The 25,631-nt window shown below is 40.6% G+C and overlaps 1 protein-coding gene across 5 annotated transcripts in view; it reads left to right on the top strand.

The window, feature by feature from the left end:
- FBXO42 (F-box protein 42) overlaps positions 1-25,631 on the top strand; it is a 101,299-nt gene that overhangs the window by 33,413 nt on the left and 42,255 nt on the right. For 3 of the 5 annotated variants that reach the window (XM_077899468.1, XM_077899471.1, XM_077899469.1), the window contains 3 exons: positions 15,654-15,921; positions 20,680-20,796; positions 21,000-21,086. In XM_077899468.1, coding sequence (XP_077755594.1) covers positions 15,654-15,921; positions 20,680-20,796; positions 21,000-21,086 — 472 coding nt within the window. Of the gene's footprint in view, positions 1-14,894; positions 14,916-15,653; positions 15,922-20,679; positions 20,797-20,999; positions 21,087-25,631 lie in introns of those variants that run through there. The other 2 variants (XM_077899472.1, XM_077899470.1) reach the window with 2 other exon arrangements.

The raw sequence follows: 25,631 nt of genomic DNA on the forward strand, positions 1-25,631 counted from the left end.
TGACATGGGGGTCAGTTGAGGCCTGGCCTCCTTATGATTGTGCCTCTGTCATATAGATCTTTTACCATTTCTATTTTTCATTTGCACAGAAGCTGAATATATATTAAGAAATATAGGATAGTTCACTTTAGCTAAAGAGAAGAATAGCTTGTAAGAATTTTGTGATAATGATGATTAAGTCAGCCACCAAAACCGACAGTCTAGTTTTTGGTGTGCAAGTGTGAAGGTATGCTTGGAAGGTAATCACAACTTGGAAATCATGACAGTTGGAAATAAGGTCTCAGTGCCTTGATGATGTCTTTTAATGGAAAGTACTTATTGGTTTCCACTTCCTTATTTTTAACCTGTATTTCCCCATTATGAATTTCCTGGCATAGATATACACAAAACTTTTATTTGCCCAGGGTGTGAGGAGTGAAGTAATGCTGTAGTCTTCTGGTTGAAAATTTTCTTTTTTCTTTTCTTTTTCTATTTATTCATGAGAGACACAGAGAGAGAGAGAGGCAGAGGCAGACAGAGAAGCAGGCTCCCGGTGGGGAGCCCAATGCAGGACTCCATCCCAGGACCTGCATGCCCTGAGCTGAAGGCAGATGCTTAACGGCTGAACCACCCAGGCATCCCTTGAAATTATTTCTATGTATTGTAAGAAACTAGCTTAGTGTCTATCTACATTGTATGCTAATAAGAATTTTACCTAGATAGAGACAAGTTAGGAAGATGAAGGAAATTAAACCCCACCTATGTGAATTATTTGGAAATCTGCAAGGGAGATTTGTCTACGGCCTTTTTTTTTTTTTTTTTTTTTACCTATTCAGTTACTTATATTAGTATGAACTCATGGATATTGTGCTCAAGGTGTTTCAGCTTTGGCCTTTAGGGGCTCTTTCATTTGTCTCCTGTGTCCCTTTGACATGATCGTGTAAGTGTTTTTGGATTATTTCCTTCCTGACATTACAGGATTATTCAGACTCATCTTGTATAGATTCTATCCCAGTCCTAGATTTTGCAGTTTCACTAAGGAGCCCTACTTCCTTTTACTGGAGATGAGATTAGAAATCAAGATTTGGGCGCCTGGGTGGCTCGTCAGTTGAACATCTGGCTGTTGGTTTTGGCTCAGGTCATGATCTCAGGGTTCTGGGATTGAGCCCCACATCAGGCTCTGTGCTCAGCAGGGAGTCTGCTTGAGGATTCTCTCTTGCCTTCTCCTTCTGCCCCTCCCCCGCTTCCATTTTTTTTCTCTCTTATAAAATAAGTAAATCGTAAAAGTTTTTGTATTGATAAGGTACATATTAATGTGCCAGATATTACAAAGATGAATATTACTTGGCTTCTATCTCAAGTAGTGTACCATGTAGTGGGGAAGAAAGGAAGTTAAAATGGAATTTAGAGAAATGAGGGCTGTATTAAGTGAATAGGACTTTTTCCTGACATCTGTTGGAGATTAGAAAAAATTTTTTCTAATTTTTATTTTTGTTTTTTTAAGATTTATTTTATTTATTTATTATTATTTTTTAAGATTTTATTTATTTATTCATGAGAAACACAGAGAGAGAAAGAGGGAAGCAGAGACATAGGCAGAGGGAGAAGCAGGCTTCATGCAGAGCACCTGATGTGGGACTGGATCCCGGGACTCCAGGATCACACCCTGGGCCAAAGGCAAACGCCCAATCACTGAGCCACCCAGGCGTCCCTTAAGATTTTATTTATTCATGAGAGACACACAGAGAGAGGCAGAGACATAAGTGGAGGGGAGCCTGAGGCAGGACTCAATCCCAGGACCCCGGGATCATGACAAATGCTCAACCACTGAGCCACCCAGGTGCCCTCCAATTATGCAAAAATGCATAATATCATTTATGTTAATTTTGGCTTATTTATTTATTTATTCATTCATTCATTCATTCATTCATTCATGAGAGACACAGAGAGAAAGAGGCAGAGACACAGGCAGAGGGAGAAGCAGGCTCTGCAGGGAGCCGGACATGGGACTCGATTCCTGGTTTCCAGGATCAGGCCCTGGGCTGAAGGTGGCACTAAACTGCTGAGCCACGCGGGCTGCCCCTCATTTATGTTAAAGAATAAATCAGGGGCACCTGGCTGGCTTAGTCAGAAGAGTGTGCAACTCTTGATCTCCAGGTTGTGAGTTTGAGCCCCATGTTGGGTATAGAGAATACCAAAAATAAATAAATAAAATCTTAAAAAAGAAAATCAGTGGCTGCCCATCAGAATTACTCAAAAACTATTAAAATTCAGATTCCTAAAAACATTCAAACCAACCAAATCAAAATCTCTGGGGCTTACAGTGGAGGGATGGAGGTGGATGGGAGGGAGGTGGGGTTGAATCTCCGTCATTTTATCTTAATTAATTTATTTTTTTAAGATTTTTATTTATTTATTCATGAGAGAGACACAGAGAGGGAGAGGTAGAGACACAGGCAGAGGGAGAAGCAGGCTCCCTGCAGGGAGCCCGATGTGGGACTCGATCCTGGAACTCCAGGATTATGCCCTGAGCCAAAGGTAGACACTCAACTGCTGAACCACCCAGGCATCCCAGTCATTTTATCTTTAATGAAGCACTCAAACAACTCTTCCACAGCCAGTCCAACAACAAATGAATACAAATTATAAATCCACACAGTCTCCATATATATAAATGCATAGAAAAATTACCTAGAAAGACATCAAATTTGAGAGGATAATCAGAGAAGGGAAAGATAGAGTCTTTTCTTCATTTTTATTTTTTTTTAAGATTTTATTTATTTATTAGAGAGAGAGAGAGAGAGAGGCAGAGACATAGGCAGAGGGAGAAGCAGGCTCCATGCAGGGAGCCTGATGTGGGACTCGATCCCGGGACTCCAGGATCACGCCCTGGGCCAAAGGCAGTGCTAAACCGCTGAGCCACCCAGGCTGCCCCGTCTTTGTTTTTTTAAAATTAATTTTTAACAGCCAAAAATATACATACAAAATCATACAGAGGTGCAGCCATGGGAAACAGTATGGTAGTTCCTTAAAAAATTAGAATTACCATATCCTGCAATTCCATTTCTGATTATATGCCCAAAAGAACTGAAAAGATGGACTGAAACATTATTTGTACACCTATGTTCACAACAACATTGCTCATAATAGCAAAAAGGTGGAGATAACCTAAATGTCCAGCTGATAAATGGATAAACAAAATGTAGTATATACACACAATGGAATATTATTCATCCTTAAACAGGAATGAAATTCTTACACCTTCTACAATATGGAAGGAGCCTGAAGACATTGTACTAAGTGAACATGCCAGACATACTAGGGTAAGTACTGCAGGATTCTACTTGTATAGGTACCTACAGTAGTTAATACATCTAGACACAAAGCAGATGGTGGCTGCCAGGGGCTGAGGGAGAACAGAGAGTTATTATTTAATAGGTATGGAATTTTAGTCAAGGAAGATGAATAGTGGTGATGGGCATCAATATGAATATACTCAGTGCCACTTAACACTTAAAAATGATTAAAATGGGGGAACCCTGGGTGGCGCAGTGGTTTAGTGCCTGCCTTTGGCCCAGGGCGCGATCCTGGAGACCCAGGATCGAATCCCATGTCGGGCTCCCGGGGAATGGAGCCTGCGTCTCCCTCTGCCTATGTCTCTGCCTCTCTCTCTCTCTCTCTCTCTGTGTGACTATCATAAAAAAAAAAAAAAAAAAAAAAGATTAAAATGGGGATCCCTAGGTGGCTCAGCGGTTTAGCGCCTGCCTTCGGCCCAGGGCATGATCCTGAAGTCCCAGATTGAGTCCCACATCAGGCTCCCTGCATGGAGCCTGCTTCTTCCTCTGCCTGTGTCTCTGCCTCTCTCTCTCTCTCTCTCTCTCTCTGTGTGTGTCTCTCATGAATAAATGGGTGAGATCTTAAAAAATAATAATAATAATAATAAATAAAATGATTAAAACGGTAAATTTTATGTTACATATATTTTACTACAATTTAAAAAAAACTGTATAGGACACAGATGCACAACTCAAAAGATAATAAAACGAACCACTTTGTACCCACATCCATGTTAGGAAATAAGGCATGACCAGGATATATTCAGCTTCTGTGTGCCCCTCTCATTACCCACCTCAGACTCAACCAAAAGTAAACACTATGCTATTTAAAGAATAAGACTACTTGAGTTTTCTGTTTCTTCTGGAGTCAGTTTTGTAAATCCTATCTTTTTCTAGAAATTTACACTTCACCTAAGAGAACACAGAAGCCAGAATCAACTATAGCTTTCATTACCCACATAATTTAAACTTAGACTATTGACAAAACAGAAATGAGCTACAAAGGGATGCCTGGGTGGCTCAGCAGTTGAGCGCCTACCTTGGGCCCAGGACATGATCCTGGAGTCCTGGGATTGAGTCCTGCATCAGGCTCCCTGCATGGAGCCTGCTCCTCCCTCTGCCTATATATATATATCTTTCATGAATAAATAAATAAAATCTTAAAAAGAGAACCGAGCTACACAGATGTCATCTACGTAATGGGTAAATACCCTTAATCAAGGTATATATCCTCTGAAAACTTTCAATTTATGATGAGCCATTTAACATTTTCTAATCTCTAGGGCACCTATGATTTTTGGATCATAGGGCAATTCTATTTTTAACTTTCTTTTAGAAGTATCTTAATTGTTCTTGGGGCATTTGGGTGACGTAGTTGATTCAGTGTCTGACTCTTGGATTTCAGCTCAGGTCCTAATCTCAGAGTCATGAGATCAAGCCCTGCGCTCAGTGCAGAGTCTGCTTAAGACTCTCTTTCCCTCTGCCTTGCTTCCCCATCACCCCACTTACACACATAGCTCTAAAGTAAATAAATCTTAAAAACAAAAAAACAAAAAAACAAAAACCCTTGCCACTCTTTTCTTTAGTTGGCTTTTTTATACAATGCTTTTAAATTTACAATTTTTTTTTTTTAACTGTTTTCCCCACTAAATTTCCTAAGGTCTCTCTCTGTCTCTCTTTTTTTTTTTTTTTTTTTTAAGATTTTATTTATTTATTCATGAGAGGCACAGAGAGAGAGAGGCAGAGACACAGGTAGAGAGAAATAGGCTCCATGCAGAGAGCCTGATTTGGGACTCGGTCCCGGGACTGCAGGATTATACTCTGGGCCGAAAGGCAGACGCTTAACCACTGAGCACCCAGGCATCCCAAGATCTATATTTTTAATAAGATTTAACTAGCACTGCAGTTGAATATATCAGTCCAATTTTATTACTGTTATTTTTTTTTTAAGATTTTATTTATTTATTCATGACAGATACAGAGAGAGAGAGAGGCAGGCTCAATGCAGGAAACCCGATGTGGGACTCGATTCTGGGACTCCAGGATCACGCCCTGGGCCAAAAGCAGACACTCAACCACTGAGCCACCCAGGCATCCCTTTATTACTGTTATTGGGGGTATTACAGGCATACCATACAGTTTTCAAAACTTTACATAGAAGATAACGTTTTAAGCATTGGGTTCTCACACAAGATGCTATTTTGCCCTACTTTCAAACACACAAAAAGAACAAGTTTAAACTTCACTCCAAAATTATGTAAGGTAGAAAACTTCAAGATCCAGTAAAAGAATGAAATAATAAAGAGAACAAAAGTCTCCCCTGCATTAAGGATTGACCAGCAATGGTCAATGATTAAGCAATCACCATTTCATGACTTCAGTTTTAAGAAAGGCTAACAGCTTTCTGGTTTACTCATCCATTGCAGATCTACTTCAATGAAAGGGGTACTTTTTAAAATAAATTCTTTTTACTTTATACAAGTAAATACTTGTTTAAGTATTTCCTTCAAAAGGAAGTGTCCCTTTTTTTCCCCCTTGTCCTTATTTGGGAATATAAAAATTTGTTGACCGTATGTCACTTGAAAAAAAATTACTGATCTGTGAAATTCATTAAATCTGGGAACCATTGTGATAGAATCTTTCTGCAAAAGGCTAAGAAAATTCTGACCTGCAGTGGTTTGTGCACACTTCTCTCATCAGAAGGAAGGTGCATAATCACAGAAAAATCTGAACATCTTCAAGATAGTAATGATTTGCTTAGCTTCTGTATATTTTTTTTTTTTTTAAAGATTTTATTTATTCATGAGAGAGACAGAAGCAGAGACACAGGCAGGGGGAGAAGCAGGCTCCATGCAGGGAGCCCGATGTGGAACTCGATCCCGGGTCTCCCTGATTGGGCCCTGGGCCAAAGGCAGGTGGTAAACTGCTGAGCCACCCAGGGATCCCCCCCCCCTTTTTTTTTTTACTTTTTGATAAGGAAGTTTTTTTCCATCAGAATATGTAGGAATTAACATTTAGGTTTTGTTGTTGACTCTAAAATGAATTCATCAAGTTGTATTTGCTTGTTTATTCCTAAGCTCTTGTATGGTTGCTGTAAACAATTTTCTTTTGTGTCCTTAAGGGGACGGGAGGAGGCAGATGACTGCAGTGTAGTAATGCTTAGTACTGCTGGCAGATACTTAGTATTGTGGGAGCATAGAGGGAGATGTAGGTATGTTATGAGCATTTCTATAGCCTGATGCAGTCAGTTTTGAGTGAATACAGTTTACTAACTGTTACAGTATGGTTATCTCATCCTTTTGCATTTTTCTTACTTTCTTAAGTAATTTTTTTGAGAGGGAGAAAATTTCCAAACCCAGTATAATGTACCTTTTAATGCGACTTTGTAAAAAAAAATTAAAAAAATTAAAAATTAAAATTAAAAAATAAATAAATAAATAAAAACAAAAAAAATAATGCGACTTTGTAATCGTGACTCCTCTGATTCATACTGTATTTCCAATGAAAGCCTTTTGTTTAAATTACTGTTAGATGTTAAATTATTACAATCCTAATTATTCTATATTTTGAAAATTATTACTCTTTTTGTAAAATCTAAAAATTCAAGAGAAATAAAAAAATTCAAGTTCTCACAAAATATAAATTTGTGTATTAGGGATCCCTGGGTGGCGCAGCGGTTTAGCGCCTGCCTTTGGCCCAGGGTGCGATCCTAGAGACCCGGGATCGAATCCCACGTCGGGCTCCCGGTGCATGGAGCCTGCTTCTCCCTCTGCCTATGTCTCTGCCTCTCTCTCTCTCTCTCTGTGTGACTATCATAAATAAATAATAATTTACAAAAAAAATAATAAAGTTCTGTTATAGGGATCCCTGGGTGGCGCAGTAGTTTGGCGCCTGCCTTTGGCCCAGGGCGCGATCCTGGAGACCCGGGATCGAATCCCACGTTGGGCTCCCGGTGCATGGAGCCTGCTTCTCCCTCTGCCTATGTCTCTGCCTCTCTCTCTCTCTCTCTCTCTGTGTGTGTGACTATCATAAATTAAAAAAAAAAATAAAAAAAATAAAGTTCTGTTATATTATTTCCATTCATGATATAAAACCACACTTTTCTTTTTTTTTAATTTTTTTAAATTTTTTATGATAGTCACAGAGAGAGAGAGAGAGAGAGACGCAGGCAGAGGGAGAAGCAGGTTCCATGCACCGGGAGCCCAGCATGGGATTCGATCCCGGGTCTCCAGGATCGTGCCCTGGGCCAAAGGCAGGCGCCAAACCGCTGCGCCACCCAGGGATCCCAAAACCACACTTTTCTTGATCATATACTTAGTAATAACAACCTTTGACTGTTAGATATGAATATGAATGCTCTGAGGACTGGTCCATTTCTGCTGCTACTCTAAAAGAGTCATAAAGTGCTTTCATTTAATATCCGTTGTTGTAAAGAATAAAAGTATACTAAGTGGGTAGTTTGGCAAAATACTTTTTGATTTCCTTAAAGGGAGTCTTAATTAGATAACACATTGATGAGTTAACCACTTAAAAGGCTTATTGTGGCTGATATCTCTTATTAGGTTTGGAATCCTGTATAGAAATAGCTCTCTGAATTTGCTTGTCAAAATAGCTCACAGTTTGCTAATAGCAGCAGTAGTTACGCCAAATTATTCTATTTCTACCATTTGTCAAAACATTGACTGTCAGGAACTAAGGAGTCTCCAGATTATGAGCTTATGTTACTGTAGATGAAATACTAAGTAGTGTATGCAAATTGCATAACACCCATAGAGTAACAAATAGTTTTTACCTTTGTCCAAAAGGTAATTCTGGAAGTAGCAGAGAATATCATTTCAAGAGATAGTAATTTGAAGATCTTTATTCCCTTCACCTTCCCTCATTTCATCCTTTGAAATCCTGCATATTCTTTAAAGTTGAAATGCTTGCCTTTGTGTAATTTCCTGCTCAGACAAATTGGATGCCATCTCCTTCTGTGTTTGTACCATAGGTCTGTCCTGTGTTGGTATTCTTTATTTATGTGTCTTTGGCTCTTACCAGGTTAATGTCCTTGAGAGGAAATAGTGGCATATCCTCTTTTTTTTTTTTTTTTTAAGATTTTATTTATTCATGAGAGACATACACAGAGAGAGGCAGAGACACAGGCAGAGGGAGAAGCAGGCTCCATGCAGGAAGCTCGACGTGGGACTTGATCCCGAGACTCTGGGATCACACCCTGGGCTGAAGGCAGATGCTCAACCACTGAGCCACCCAGGCGTTCCCCCCCCCCCCCTTTTATTTTTTTAAAAGATTTATTTACTTGAGAGAGAGAGAGAAAACATGCAAGTGGGGGCAGGGGCAGAGGGAGAGAATCTTCAAGCAGACTCCCCACTGAGTGTGGAGCCCCATGTAGAGCTCGATCCTGCAACCCATGAGATCATGACCTGAGCTGAAACCGAGAGTCAGGCGCTTATCCAACTGAACCACCCAGGTGCCCTGGCATGTCCTTTCCTTTTTTTTTTTTTTTAATTTTTATTTATTTATGATAGTTACACAGAGAGAGAGAGGCAGAGACACAGGCAGAGGGAGAAGCAGGCTCCATGCACCGGGAGCCCGACGTGGGATTCGATCCCGGGTCTCCAGGATCATGCCCTGGGCCAAAGGCAGGTGCTAAACCGCTGTGCCACCCAGGGACCCCTGTCCTTTCCTTTTTAATTTCCGTAAGATGTAAGCACAGTATTTTCACATACAGTAAATGTCTCATTGATATTTGTTGAATGCATGAAGTAAGGTAGAAATTTATATTTTACCATTTTCTATAACTTTTTTATTTGACTTAGAATAATGATAATAATGTAATATATTAATAAGGCTTGTTATCATCTTAGATTGAATCATATTGTGGTCTTCTGTAAATCTGCATATAACAGTATTTTGTACTTTTCAGGAGTAGTGTTTTTTTTTATATATATATATTTATTTTATTTACTCATGAGAGAGAGAGAGGCAGAGACGGAAGCAGGCTCCATGCAGGGAGCCCGATGCGGGACTCTATCCCGGGACTCCAAGATCACGCCCTGAGTAGAAGGCAGGCGCCAAACCACTGAGCCACCCAGGGATCCCCCCAAGAGTAGCGTTTAATACCTTTTAGCTGACATTAGTGCTGCCCAGGTGGGTAACCCCTCATTGACATCTGTGCGAGGTTGCTGCATTGCTCCTGAAGCCTCAGAAGCCCTCATGTGGAGGGATGACTGTGGGTACTTATCCATTCAATCCAGCCACATGTTCTTCAGTTAAGTTTCGATGCTTTATTTTACTGTCACTGAGAGGTTACCCTTACTGCATTTTTTTTAGTATTTTGAAATTATGAAGAATAATCATGATTGCATTTTAAATCTTCAGCTTCTTTTTAGTAAGTGAAGCATATTTTGATTTTCATAAAGACATGTTTACTTCAAGAGGATTGTTAGATGTCTAGTTGTCAGAAATCAAAGACACAGTTAATCAAATATTGTAGTAGGATCTGGTAAAAACTTGTACGTGGATAACAAAGTAGTTTAATTCCCATCCTGAGTTTCTGTGAATTGATTTTAACTCTTCACTAGTTAATCAGTTTCCTTTAGGGAGTTCAGAGTAATTTTTGGTATCTGCTACCCTTACAGAATCTTTATAAAGTAGGTAGGGAATTTTCATTACTTAGGGGTAAGGGGGTTTTCCCATGTTGTCCTGTGTGCCCTAGCTTAGGTCACACAGTGTTACAGGTAGAAATAGTAGCCAGATCTCCTGGTCTCAAAATCTTTTTTTTTTTTTTAAGATTTTTTTTTTTATTATTCATTCATGAGAGACACAAAGAGAGACAGAGACATAGGCAGAGGGAGAAGCAGGCTCCTCACAGGGAGTCTGATGCGGCACTTGATTCCAGACCCCAGGATCACGCCTGGAGCCAAAGGCAGATGCTCAGCCGTTGAGCCATTCAGGCATCCCTCTCAGTCTCAAAATCTTAACCTCAATTTATACTTCAGATAGGCAAGGTATATGGAATTTTTTTTTTTTTTTTTTTTTAATAAGCTCTGTGCCCAATGTGGGGCTTGAGCTCTCTGAGATCAAGTCACATGCTCTGCTGACTAAGCCAGCTAGGCACACCAAGGTATTTGGATTTTTAAAAGTGATTCGTATTTAGTTGGATGTAGTCTCATAGTATGCTATATATAGTATAGTATAGTAGTGATACTACTGGGCCAAATAAATTGTTTCTTTAGTACCACCCATCTTGACCCAGCAAAGGGTCGTTGGGAATGGCTCAGGAGTCTGGCAGACTCTCAGGCAAGTGTACACCTTAAAAGGTCAAAATTCAAGGAACCAGAGAGATATGTTAATTCTGGCCAATAAAATATCTTGGCAGCATCCAGTGACATATAAGGGTAGGGTCTGCTATTCCTGGATGTACTGATGATGTAATTTCCTATTATAAAATAATGCAAAGTCAGCACAAGGGTAGGGTAGTATGAGTAGAAATTTCAGTAAACCTTGTACTCATTTGCATGTCTATGCTAGCAAGACAAGATGGCTAGGCGTGGTCTCTGCCCTCAAGGAACTCAGACTGCAGTTTGTGGTTTGTCCCCAAAACTTGGGGAAGGCCTAACACAAAGTGAGGGGTCAGAGGAAGATTTTTTTTTAAAGATTTTATTTATTTATTCATGACAGAGAGACAGAGACACAGGCAGAGGGAGAAGCAGGCTCCATGCTGGGAACCCGACATGGGACTCAATCCCAGGTCTCCAGGATCACACCCCAAGCTGAAGGTGGCACTAAACCGCTGAGCCACCGGGGCTGACCAGAGGAAGATTTCTTTTAAAGACTTCATGATGGGGCACCTGGCTGGCTCAGTCAGTGGAGCACACAACTCTTGATCTCAGGGAGGTGGGATTGAGCCCCACATTGGGTATAGAGATTACTTTTAAAAAAAATAAAAATAAATAAAGACCTCATGGGGGCACCTCACTGGCTCAATCTATAGAGGGTGTGACTCTTGATCTTGGGGTTGTGGGTTCAAGTCCCACATTGGGTATAGAGATTACTTAAGAAATAAAATCCTGGGGGATCCCTGGGTGGCGCAGCGGTTTGGCGCCTGCCTTTGGCCCAGGGCGCGATCCTGGAGACCCGGAATCGAATCCCACATCGGGCTCCCGGTGCATGGAGCCTGCTTCTCCCTCTGCCTGTGTCTCTGCCTCTCTCTCTCTCTCTCTCTCTCTGTGACTATCATAAATAAACAAAAATTAAAAAAAAAAAAAAAAAGAAATAAAATCCTGGGATGGGACGCCTGGGTAGCACAGCGATTGAGCATCTCCCTTAGGCTCAGGGCGTGATCCCAGGATCCAGGATCAAGTCCCACATCGGGCTCCCTGCGAGGAGCCTGCTTCTCCCTCTGCCTATGTCTCTGCCTGTGTGTGTGTGTGTGTGTGTCATAAATAAATATTTTTAAAAATCTTAAGTTAAAAAAAGACTTCATGAAAACCACGTTCAGTGAATTAACAATAACTACATGTGAATTGTTTTGTATGGCTTCTTTTGGCATGAAGAAAACAAAAACTGTTTCAGAATGCCTCCATATCCTGTGGGAATATGAGTGATGATTTCATTACCTAATCATGGAAGTGAAAATGAGGAGCTGTGCAAATTGGTGCTAGGTGTGTAATTACAGAGGAATCGCATCTGAGCCCATCGCTGTGTGTTCCCATTGGCATTTGTGCTCAGGGCCAAGTTCACAAACATGCCTTCAGGAGCATTGCGTTTGATGCTTTTGTGGACAGGGAAATGATTGAATGGGAGAATTACTTAAAACTAGGTATTACAAAAGTGCAAGTCCCCTTATGTCGGCTTGCTAATTGTACTTTGAGAAGATTTGGAAAGTGAGTAAGACGTTGTTTATTGGGCCAAACAAATTTTTATTTCGCTTGGGGAAAAAAATAGTATTCTATAAATAAGCTCTTGCAGCCTTCACTGATTCAGTTTGTTCTGACGCAGACCCTAGCCTCACAATCTGTCAAGCTGTTGAGTGAAGGAACAACTGTATTTGAGATGCTATGTTTAAATCAAATGTGAAAAATGGAGCCAAACTCAAGGAATCTGTTTCTTTGGACTCTTTTCCCTAGTAAATTTGAGAGCCGAGTGGGAGTTAAAAATATGAGAAAGTCAATAAATTAGGGAAGATAGCCAGTGGGAAGTGAGAAATGATAACTTGTAAGAGAAAGAATAAGAAGGAATATGGAAAGTAATCTTTTCCCAGGAGTAAAAAGTACCCTTGTTTTGCCAGAAAAATTTTTTTGTTTTATATTTTACATGACTCTACTCTTTAGGTTAGGAGTTAGGGCTGGAAATGGAAAGGCCTTCCTCTAGTGAGTTTAAGCATGTGGAAAAACAGCTCACCCAAGATGGGAGTAACTATCTAGGATAATTTAATACAATTACACTAAACCTACAGTAAACACTCCTCTACTTTTGGGGAATGGAGGGGGATTGCCACTACCTTCTGTCTGCCACTGTCCCTCCTTCCCCAACTAGGAGGACTTAGGCTACTCTACTACTTCTGGTTAGCCACCAATTGTTCACCATCATCAAGATTCCAGCAGCCACTTTTCTAGGATACATTGCAGTATCATGAGCTAATTTGATAGATGAGTTTCTTGGAAGCTATTTCATGAGCTGATTGATGTTTTCACTTTCCTTAATCTGGCCACTCTTCTGGTTTTTTTTTTTTTTTTAAGATTTTGTTTATTTATTCACAAGAGACACACAGAGAGAGACAGAGACAGGCAGAGGGAGGATAAGCAGGCTCCATGCAGGGAACCCAATGCGGAACTTATCCCAGGACTCCAGGATCACACCCTGACCAAAGGCAGATGCTCAGCCACTGAGCCACTCAGGCATCTCTCATTCTTCCAGTTTTTAAGATGTTGTACATAATTTGTATATATGTTACAGGAGTGGTAGAGATGAGGGGGGAAGAAATTGCTGTTCTTTGCTTTTCCCACCCCCCTCATCTTTTGGAACATTTCAGATTTTTTAAAAGTTATTTATCTATCTATCTATCTATCTATCTATCTATCTATCTATCTATCTATCTATTTATTTATTTATGAGATAGTGTGAGCAAGAGAGAAAGCACAAGCAGGATCAGGGGCAGGGAGAAACAGACTCCCCTGCTGAGCAGGAAGCCCAATGCTGGTTTGTTCCTAGGACCCTGGGATTGTGACCTGAGCTGAAGGCAGTTACTTAACCAACTGAGTCTCTCAGGGGCCCCCGATTTAAGTATATATATATTTAAAATATATTTTTGTAAATATATTGAATATAATATATTTAACATTAACATTAAATATATCAGATATATTTAATTTGTACACCCAGTGTGGGGCTCAAACTTATGATATCAAGAGTCACATGCCCTAATGACTGAGTCAGCCAGGCACCCCTGTAATGTTTCAGATCTTTCTCAAAGCCCCAAGTGTATTTCAAGATCACTCTTCTCGTTCCATTATTTAATAATTCTTTGCAACAGGGCTAGAGGGAATGCTGGAAATTTGTAAGGTGAATGGTCTCAGTAGGTATGTATGGTCAAGGGGATAGATATATTAGAAGATAAGAAAATGAACTCAGATGTCCAAGAAAGGACTTGCTGCCCATCTGTAAGGAGTATAACTAAAGAAAGTTGTTAGTCCCTTCAGGGTAGGCCTCAGCTTTGGAGTACCCCCCAGCCAGTGGCTGAGTGATAGATGAACCCCATAGTGGAACTCCCTATTTGGCCATCCTTGTTCCTAAACTCTGTTGGACAGACTTTGTCAGGTGTGCATTGAGCTCTGTTCCTCCTGCCCATTCCTGCTTCCTCTTTTTCTTTTCTTTTCTTTTTTTTTTTTTTTTAAAGATTTATTTATTTATTTATCATAGACAGAGAGAGAGAGACAGAGAGAGAGAGAGGCAGAGACACAGGAGGAGGGAAAAGCAGGCTCCATGCCGGGAGCCCGACGTGGGAGTCGATCCCAGGACTCCAGGATCGCGCCCTGGGCCAAAGGCAGGCGCCAAATCGCTGAGCCACCCAGGGATCCCCCTTCTTTTCTTTTTTTTTTCTCACAAGAGTTCGCCCCATTAAACCTTTTTCATTCCTAATTTTGTTTTTTTAGCATTTAATTCCCAGAGAATCTGACTTGTGACACACTTCTTACATAAATCACCCTATTCCCTTCATTTTACTGTTATTATCTCAAGGTTTGCATGAAACATCAGAAGGGTGGTATAATTGAGTTGCTTGCCCCTATGTGTGTATTTAACATATTTGCTCTTTCTAGAAAATTTAGGGAATATGGAAAAAAGTTAAAAATCATCCATAGTGATTTTTTTTTAATTAATTACTTCATGAGAGGTAACTGTTGATAATGGTTTAGTTTGGTAAACTTTAGAGAAAGAAGTGCATTAAACATTAAGTACTCATCTTGGTGGATTTTTCACAGACTGAACACATCCGTATAACAAATCAGGAAACAACTTTACCAGCACCTCTATGGCACTCACTTGGAATAGATGAATTAATTTTGCCTAGTTTTAAATTTGATATAAGCAGGCCATGTGGTATGTACTCATCTGTCTTTTGCTCAGTATTATGTTTAAGAGATTTATCTGTGTGGGTATCTGTAGTTTCTTGCTGTATTCCATTGTGTGGATTTCATTGTGTGAATGTACCACAACTTATCTATTATGTTATTGATAGGCATATATATTGTTTCTGTTGTTTTACTCCCTAGATCTGTTTTGATGCTTTCCAATATAAATAGTGCCTTATATATGGTATTTTAGCTAGTTAAGCCTATTCTTGGAACATTTGTTTTCCTCTTAAGTGAATTGTCTTGGTATAAAAACTAGAAAAACTTTTCTTAATCCACATCCTCAGAATATTCTTATTACTCTTTGTAGGATCCACAGTTTGTTTTTCCTTTGAAGTTTGAGGTCTTGAGTCATGCCAAGGGAGCCTAGTTGCTATACTCTGCTGTCTGCCAGTCAGATGCTTGCCTTAGAACCATCTTCCCCATTTTATGGTTATACCAGAACTCGGCTGTCATTCTGGTTTACAATGGAGAGAAAAAAATACAATCAGAAGTCTTTAGTGGTTTGTTAGATTTGGGATGGGCTTAATTTTTGAGCTCTACCTGACAAATGAAGGTGGCTCACAGCCAGAGTGGGAAAGTGCTGAGGAACAGATTACATGTTGAGGGTCTAAAAAGAAAATCATGTACCACTTGGAAGAGTGTGCCTGAGTTGTTTCAGAGCTTCTGACAGAGTTTACTGATGTTTGTTCATTTCCCACTGTAGCTGTTTGAGTGGAATGTCATGGCCAGCTCCTCGGACAGTGAAGATGACAGTTTCATGGCTGTGGACCAAGAAGAGGCTGTGCTGGAAGGGACAATGGAGCAGGATGAGGACCCCCACCCAGCACTGGAGGCTGAGGAGATGAGACACAACAGGTCTATGTCTGAGCTGCCAGAAGAGGTTTTGGAGTATATCCTGTCGTTTCTTTCACCATACCAGGAACACAAAACTGCAGCTCTTGTCTGCAAACAGTGGTATCGACTTATCAAAGGTACTGTGGACAGTAGAAAGGTTTATTTATTTATTTAAAATATGTTTTAATGATTTATTTTTGAGGTCCCAATTTCATTTTCCCCTCTCTCCCTTCAATGTGTTATGATTCTAAAATTTAGTCTGAGAAATGAACTCTGCATTTCCCTTTTCTCTTAATCCTGGTTAGTTTTAGGAACAGCTTGAATCTTATGATATCTCATCCAACTTGCAGTTTTAAAGCGAGTGTTCTTTTTCTCTATATTCTTAGAGTTGATCGGGTAGATTGTATTGTTCTTGAACAGGTGAAGTAGGGATGGATATGGGGTAATGGTATAGCTAACATGAATATACCTCTTACTGTTGTCAGGCAGTATTGTGACTGCTTTCCTGTCCTCACAGAGACTCTGGATTGGTAAAGAAATGGAGTGTGAAGCATAGTTAAGTAATTTACCCAAGGTGACACAGGTAGTAAATGGGGGATCAAAGATTCACATTCAGGCAGTCTGGCTTTAGAGTCCATGTTCTTTATGAGGATATCATTTTGTTTCTTAAAGTAGCTAATTGTGGCAAATGTGGGATTGTGCAAACATTTACTGCTCAATTTTATCTCTAAGTGATATGGACCCTATCCATATCTTTTACTTTTAAAAATTATTTTCTCCTATTTTTCCTCCATTTTCTAATCAGGATTTCAACTTTGGCTAACTGTTGAAATTACTAGATGTGCTGTATTTTTAATTAATAGATATCAGTTAATTGGCTTCATTACTTTAAGATTTATTTATTTATTTGAGAGAGAGAGAATAAGAGCGAAGGGGAGGGGCAGAGAGAGTCCTAAGGAGACTCCCTGCTGAGCGTGAACCTGATACAAGGCTCCATCCCACGACACCAAAATCATGACCTGAGCGGAAACCAAGAGTTGGACACTCAACCGACTGTGCCACTCAGGTGCCCCTTGGCTTCATTACATTTTAGGTGGAAAGGGTCTGTTTTTAATTTAAATTTTTATTTTTTATTTTTTTTAAATATTTATTTATTCATGAGAGACACAGGGAGAGGGAGAAGCAGGCTCCATGCAGGGAGCCTGACGTGGGACTTCATCCCGGATCCCCAGGATCACACCCTGGGCTGAAGATGGCGCTAAACCGCTGAGCCACTGGGGCTGCCCAAGGGCCTGGTTTTTTGGGGTTTTTTGGTGGGGGGGGTGCTGTTTTTTTAAATGAAGATGATCAGACCAGTTGAATAATCTTTGATCAAAGTAAGGGTTGTATCAGTTTGTTCTTTCCTAGTAGGAACAGGCAGTCAGAGGTATGACAGAGAAAAACCTTAAGATCGGAGCAAGTCTTAAAATCTTTTGCTTTCATCAAGGTAGTTCTCTTGGGGCATAGGGTTGTTGTCAGTTGTTCAGAGTGCACCCTGAAGACTGAGGGATCAGCTAGCTATGTTGAAACTGCTTGCTGGGCCCTGTGCTCATTTCCTCATAAATGGTAATACTGGTATGCATAGCCTGCTTCTATTTGCAGACTTACTGAACTCTTCAGGAGAGATTGGCTGCCTACACAGTGGAAGTAGATGATTCTGTCTCTAAAATAGAGGTAGAAAAATCACAGATGAGGGGCTGTGATCTAATCAAATATATGAATTTATTCTTGGTTTTATTTGGCATTCTTATTATTTTGGGGTGTGTATTTTTTTTTTTCCTTTTTCTCCTTTTTTTTTTTTTTTTTTTTAAAGGGAGAGGACCCTTACCTAACCTGGTACTCACAGACTTAAGTCTTCTGGGGGAAGAAAGTCATTGCCTAGACAATGACTTGTTCTATCATTTATTTCTTCCCTGTTCTATCATTAAGTACCTGTCTTTTATTCCTTGCTATCTTACCTCAAATTCAGCTTTTACAAATCTGTGTTACTTTCTTCATCAATGTATAGTGGCAGTGCTGTCACACATTAAGAGTGGCTGTGTTGAGGATCCCTGGGTAGCTCAGAGGTTTAGCGCCTGCCTTCGTCCCAGGGCATGATCCTGGAGTCCTGGGATCAAGGCCCATATCAGGCTCCCTGCATGAAGCCTGCTTCTCTCTACCTGTGTTTCTGCCTTGCTCGCTCTCTGTGCCTCTCATGAATAAATGAATAAAATCTTAAAAAAAAAAAAAAAAAGTAGCTGTGTCTTTTTAATGTTTAATTTCTTTTTTTTTTAATTTTTTTAATTAATTTATTTATGATAGTCACAGAGAGAGAGAGAGGCAGAGACATAGGCAGAGGGAGAAACAGGCTCCATGCACCAGGAGCCCGACGTGGGATTCGATCCTGGGTCTCCAGGATCGCGCCATGGGCCAAAGGCAGGCGCTAAACCGCTGCGCCACCCAGGGATCCCTAATTTCTTTTTTTATATATATTTTTTATTTCTTTGTTTGAGAGAGGGGAAAAGAGCACGAACAGATGAGGGGGAGGGGCAGAGAAAGAGGGAGAACCAGACTCTCCACAGAGCAGGGAACCTGACTCTGGAACTCGATCCCAGGACCCCAGAGATTATTATAACCTGTGCTGAAGGCAGACACAACCGACTGAGCCACCTAGGCACCCCTTAGGGTTTAATTCTTAACTGTGAGTTCAGCCAAGGGATAATAATCTTCACTGGAAAACATGTATAAGTACTATGATTCTACTTAAGGATCCACTGAGGTGACATGACTTAAAAAATGATAATGTTCTTTCAAAGTATAACATAATTTGGGATGCCTGGGTGGCTCAGCAGTTTAGCGCTGCCTTCAGGCTAGGGCCTGATCCTGGAGTCCTGGGATTGAGTCCCACATCAGGCTCCCTGGATGGAGCCTGCTTCTCTCTACCTGTGTCTCTGCCTCGCTCTCTCTCTCTGTGCCTTTCATGAATAAATAAACAAAATCTTAAAAAAAAAAAAAAGTATAACAATTTGTTATACTCTTCATTCAGAATGTTGCTCTGTGAAATTAGATAGTCATTTCAAGGGATCCCTGGGTGGCGCAGTGGTTTAGCGCCTGCCTTTGGCCCAGGGTGTGATCCTGGAGACCCGGGATCGAGTCCCACGTCGGGCTCCCAGTACATGGAGCCTGCTTCTCCCTCTGCCTATGTCTCTGCCTCTCTCTCTCTCTCTGACTATCATAAATTAATTAATTAATTAATTAATTAATTAAATACAATTAAAAAAGATAGTCATTTCATGTATTGAAAAGATAGTCGGTTTCAGGGGCAGCTGGGTGGCTCAGTAAGTTAAGTGTCTGCCTTAGGCTCAGATCATGATCCCAGGGTTCTGGGATCAAGCCCCACATTGGGCTCCCTGCTCTTTGAGGAGCCTGCTTCTACCTCTCCTTCTGCCCCTCCTGCTGCTTGTGTACTTTTTCTCTCTCTCTCTGTCAAATAAATAAATAAATCTTAAAAAAAAAAGTTTAGATTGTTCCAGAAATACGAAGCTCTCACTTAAAAAAATAGACCATGTTTTTTAAAGTGGTTTTACATTCATAGCAAAATTGAACAGAAAGTTCAGAGATTTCCTGTGAATCCCCTATCCTTCCTCAATCCACAGCCTCTCCTACTGTCAACATCCCCCACCAGAGTGGTACATTTGTTATAGTGGATGAACCTCATGGACATATCATCACCACCCAAAATCCATAGTTTACATTAGAGTGCACATTCTGTGGGTTTGAACAAATATATAATGACATGCATGTATCCACCATTATAGTAAAAGTTCTCACTTTTTAAAGCATCTTTCCTTAGTTACAAATTCATCTTTTCCTAATTCCGTGTAAGCTATTATCTCTTTAAGATGGACTATCTTTGGTTGCCATGATTTAACCATAGATATTTATGAACACCTGTTATTTTATATTCCAGGCACTGTTTTGTTTTGTTTTTGTTTTTGTTTTTAAGAAAAAAATATTTATTTATTTATGATAGAGAGAGAGAGAGAGAGAGAGAGAGGCAGAGACACAGGAGGAGGGAGAAGCAGGCTCCATGCCGGGAGCCTGACGTGGGACTCGATCCTGGGACTCCAGGATCACACCCTGGGCCAAAGGCAGGCGCTAAACCGCTGATCGACCCAGGGATCCCCCAGGCACTGTTCTTACCATGCTCTTTCTCACAAAGCTAAATTATCCCCTAGTCCCTTTGCTTTGGAATAAATAATACCAATTATTTTATTTTTATTACTATTTTTTTAAGTAAAGTCTGCCCATCCTTGTGGGGCTCAAATTCATGACCCAGAGATCAAGAGTCCTGTGCTCTAATGACTGAGCCAAGTGCCTCTACCAGTTATTTTAATGTGTTGCCTCACAATATGACTTAAAGAGGAACAGTTACAGTGTGAGCTAATTTTGTAATCTTGAGCTTTGTAACCCTTAACCTCCTTGAACCATGGTGAAGTGAAAGGATTTGGTCTTCTAGTTTTGAAATTCTCTTTGGGAAGCCGGGTGGCTCAGCAGTTTAGGGCTGCCTTCAGCCCAGGGTGTGATCCTGGAGACCCGGGATTGAGTCCCACGTCAGGTTCCCTGCATGGAGCCTGCTTCTCCCTTTGCCTGTGTCTCTGCCTCTCTCTCTCTCTCTCTCTTTTTCTCTCTCTCATGAATAAATAAATAAAATCTTTAAAAAAAAAATCTCTTTCTTTGAATGAAAAATCAGAGAAGTTTGGAGTTCCTTTAAGAAATTTAAGTCTTACAAGAGTAATAAGACAGTTAATAGATGGAATTTTAATAATTTGAAAAATGAAGTATTCAGGCTGAGGCCTTTGTTATTTTTGTCTTAGGTGTAGCCCACCAGTGTTATCATGGTTTCATAAAGGCTGTCCAGGAAGGACACATTCAGTGGGAGAGTCGGACGTACCCTTACCCTGGAACCCCAATCACTCAGCGGTTCTCACACAGTAAGTATTCAGTATGAGAGCAGACGCCATCCTGCCTGTGGTCATATTTCCAAATATTACTTCGGAGGCATGTATTTTGACTTTTTAATGAAGATAATGCAAAATGAAGATTTATATTAATTTTATAATTAGAATCAGAGAAGAGTATAAGTCTAGGTACAATGTAGGCACCTTGATATAATTTCATATTTGGATTTTTCTAGTATCTGTACTCCAAAGAGGTCAAGGTGTTATCTTCAACTTGACATTTGACATCAAGTCAGAGGAAAACAGGAAAGGAGTGCACAAAGGTATTTCTGAGATCCTTCTTGGGGAGTAGCCAGAGTTTAGCACTAAGTCTTATAATAATTCTTTATTTTAACATAGTATATGTTTAGCAAACACTGAATTTGACTGAGATCACACAAAAACTTTAAACATGAAGGGTATTAATTATAAAATACAAATTTAAATAGTAAAATTATAAATGCTCTGGCATTTAGATACAGTTTTTAAAATCATTCTAGAATTAACTCTCCATTTTAGTTGACTTCTGTAGACACCATTTATTTTTTTGTGATTCATATCTTCGTCAAAATGAGATGTGGTATATCTTAGGCCGGTAAAGGTGTATTATTAATGGTTCTACATAAAGAAAGTTTGTTGAGGGGGCTCTTAGAAAGTTTCTGATAATTACAGCTTTAATTATATTACTTCCCTGTTCAGAAACCTTCAGTGCTTATTCATTGCTAACAAGTTAAAAGCTAAACTTAGTCTTACATTCAGAGCCCTCTTTATTTTTTTTAAACATTTTTTTTTTTATTTTTTATTTATTTATGATAGTCACAGAGAGAGAGAGAGAGAGGCAGAGAGACATAGGCAGAGGGAGAAGCAGGCTCCATGCACCGGGAGCCCGATGTGGGATTCGATCCCGGGTCTCCAGGATCGCATCCTGGGCCAAAGGCAGGCGCTAAACCGCTGCGCCACCCAGGGTTCCCCAGAGCCCTCTTTAATTTGACCCGTGTCCAGATTTACCACTTCATCTCCCAGATTTTCCCAGGAGCTCTCATCTTTCAGGCTGTCACTTTGCCATACTGCTTTCTTCCTTGTTGCATATTCCCATCCACTTAGCTGAAGCCTGCCTTTCTTTGAAGACCCAACAGGGAGTTCTAGCTCCTTCATGAAACCTCTCAATCTTTAGTTCGTAGAAAAGTTTGTCCCGGGACACCTGGGTGGCTTAGGGGTTGAGTGTCTGCCTTCAGCTCACAGGATCCAGGATCAAGTCCTGCATCGGGCTCCCCGCGGGGAGCCTGCTTCTCCCTCTGCCTGTGTCTCTGCCTCTCTCTCTGTCTTTCATGAATAAATGAATAAATCTTAAAAAAAAAAGTTTGTCCTGTTCTGAGCCAATGATGTTGTCTGGAATACTAATTTTGATACTTTTTGATACTAATATTAATTTTGAACTTTTTTATTAAGTTTTTTTATTTTAATTCCAGTATAATTAATATACAGTGTAATAATATTAGTTTCAGGTGTCCAGTGTAGTTCTAGAATTCCGTCATGATAAGTGTATATATTTTGAACTCTTGAGGGGAAGGAGAATATATTGCTTATTCGTGTTACATAAAAATTACCATGAAACCTAGCATCTTAAAACAACATTTCTTATCTTACAGAATTCCTGAGGGTTAGGAATTTGGGAGTGCTTCAACTGGAAGGTTCTGGCCCGGGAACTCTGATGAGGTTGTGGTTAGGGTCAGTCTGTCAGCTGTGGCTGCAGTCCCCTGAAAGTTTGACTGGGGCCCAGGGGCCCTGCTGCCAGGCTCACTCAAGTAACTGTTGACAGGAGGCTTCCGTTCTTTAGGACTTGGACTTCAGCATAGAGCTGCTTATGACTTGTCAGCTGGCTTCCCACAGAATGAATGATCTGAGATACAGAGAGAGACAGACACCAAGACAGAAGCCATGGTGTCTTTTCCAACCTAATCTCTGAAGTGACTACCAATTTTTCTGCTCAATTCTATTGGTCACACAGAGAATGACCAGCAGTGTAAATGCTAGGAAATGAGGACCATCGGAGGCCATATTAAGGGCTGGCTGCCCCAGACCATATGTTGTACTCTCATATCCAGAGGAGAGTTCAGTCCATAATTATAATTTATCATTATCTTTGAACTGGATCTAAATAGATCAAAGTAACAGGCCAATCTCTTCCTGTGTTTTCAGTTCTCTTGTGGAGCTATTTTTACTTGTACTGTTGTAAACTGCCTAAGGCAGTGTGATTCCTGGACTTCTGGGGAGGAGGGCATCTGTGAGACCCTTTCAAGGGTCTGTGAAGTCAGAACTAGTTTTATTTAATATCCCTGCCTTGAGTTTGCATAGGATGCAGCAGTTTTACCCAGCATTGCTTTTGCACCATCAGTGCAAATGTCAACATAGTGAAAAGAGCCATTAACAGCAACTACTGAAAAAAACCCAAACCCAGATACTACAAGATACTATTACCACCACTACTACTACCACCTCCTCCTCCTACTCCTGCTCCTCTCCCTCTCCCCTTCCTCCTCAATATTATTACCTCAGACATAGTTTTGAAAGAATCTTGAATGTTTTCAGAAGTATAGACTGTAAATGAATCCTGGCCAAGAATATTTAACGAAATCACAGGAGAATCCATGTTAGGTCCAGTATTTATTGTTGTGGGAGGTTAACTTTAGTTATCCACAGATATTTGGAATAACAAGTGGAGACAGAGTTTCCAAAGACTTTTTTTTAAATTTTCTTTTATTATTTTTTTTATTTATGATAGAGAGAGAGAGAGAGAGGCAGAGACACAGGCAGAGGGAGAAGCAGGCTCCATGTACCGGGAGCCCGATGTGGGATTCGATCCCGGGTCTCTAGGATCGCGCCCTGGGCCAAAGGCAGGCGCCAAACCACTGCGCCACCCAGGGATCCCCAAAGACTTTTTTTTTTAGACAAGTAATTTTAGAGCCCTAATGGGGGAAATGGAATGAACCTGGGTAAAGTAGAAACCAAGCTGGGAAGTATTTAGGGGTGAATAATTATCATAGCAACAGTTCAGCTTCTTAATGAGAGAAGAAAAAATATTTTTCCATTAACTAGCTTTGGACAGAGTTGTCACCACAAAATAGAGACATTATTTGAAGGAGAAATGGAGAGGAACAATACAATGAGTAAGCTCACAGAAATTCAGAGGTTGGTGTGTTTTGATACATGTTTTTGTCTTAAAATTTTTTTCATATCTTCACCTGAAAGCCAAGAAAAGGTGCCATAGATTTTTTTTTTTTAAAGATTTTATTTTATTTATTCATGATAGAGACAAAGAGAGGCAGAGACACAGGCAGAGGGAGAAGCAGGCTCCATGCAGGGAGCCCAATGTGGGACTCGATCCCAGGTCTCCAGGATCACACCCCGGGCTGAAGGCAGGCGCTAAACCGCTGCGCCACCCGGGCTGCCCCATAGATTTTTTTAAAAGGGGATCTGTGTCTCATCCTCTCAGCCCATCTCTCATTGTTCCCTTTCTCTCTGTGCTGACAGCCTGAAGAGCATTGTTACATGGAAATGGGCATTTTTCAGAATAGGATGAAAATAAGGAATTCCTTCAGTGTCTTTCATTAGCTCCTTCCTCTTTCTACTGCGTATTTCTCCTCAGAACTCAATTTTTATTTCTTATTCCTGACTTGTGTTGAGCTCGAAATCTGTTTTTCCAGCACTTTGCTCATATTGTCACAGAGGTACACAGATGTTCCCTATCTCATCAGCTGCAGGTGGCATGCAGTAGTTTCCCCCAATGTTCTCCTCTTCATTATTTAGTTAATGGTATTATCATTCTGTCAGTTACACATGCTTGAATCCTTGGATTTATCGTCAGTTCCTTTCTTTCCTTCAACAACAAAAGTCAGATCTTGTTGATTCCAGCCATCTCTGCAAAATATCTCTCTCTCTCTCTCTCTCTCTCTCTCGTATCTTTCCTTAGTTTTCCCATTACTCACATCTATGAGCTAAGTGTTCCATCTTCCCTAAATCTTTTCTAAATGGTCTTCTTGCTTTTTCTCTCTCTTCATCTGAATCTGCAGTAGACATTGTTAGCACCCATCTCTGAAACTGGGGACAGTACCACCTCCTAGGGCACTTGGAAATGCATAAGGTCATTCATTGTTCATTTACTTGACTGGAAAGCACTGCATGCATTTAGTAGGCAAAGACCAGGAACGCTCACTATCCTGCAGTGAGTGGGAGAATGGATCTGCCTAAAATGATAGGAGCCCCCATTGGGAATCATTGCAAGTCCTAAACCTCAAACCAGTCTTGTCACTCGTCTGCCAAAAAAACTTCAGCCTTTCCATGCATGTGCAGAGAAGCTTCCACTCCCTCTGACTTTCAAGGCCCCACCTTACTCTTTCAGCCTGAATCTCTACCACCTCCTCAGAGCCAGGCTCCACCCACATGAGACTCCTCATTAGGTCTCAAACTCCCTTACTTCACAGCCTTGCTTGGATGCCCTGATTGCCTTCTCTCTTTCTCTCCTTCCTTTTTTGTCCATGGCCTTGTTTGCCCCTTGTTAATAAACTGAAAATATTCTGTCCTCTAAAATCCATCTCAGAGAGCGAGCCAGAAGCCACATTCTTCACAAACTCCTCTCACATTCCCTGCCATGAAGATTAAGCTCTTTTTCTTCTTCTGCTTGTACACCCCTAAAACACTCTTCTTGCCTTCCTCGTACTGTTTGTCACCATCTGTCTGTCACCATAATTGTCTGTGTCAGAGAGGCTGCATACCAAAGGACTTTAAACTTGAGAAGCTGGGCGCCTGGGTGGCTCAGTCAGTTAAGCATC

Source organism: Canis aureus, chromosome 5 (assembly GCF_053574225.1).
Source record: "Canis aureus isolate CA01 chromosome 5, VMU_Caureus_v.1.0, whole genome shotgun sequence".
Taxonomy (NCBI): domain Eukaryota; kingdom Metazoa; phylum Chordata; class Mammalia; order Carnivora; family Canidae; genus Canis; species Canis aureus.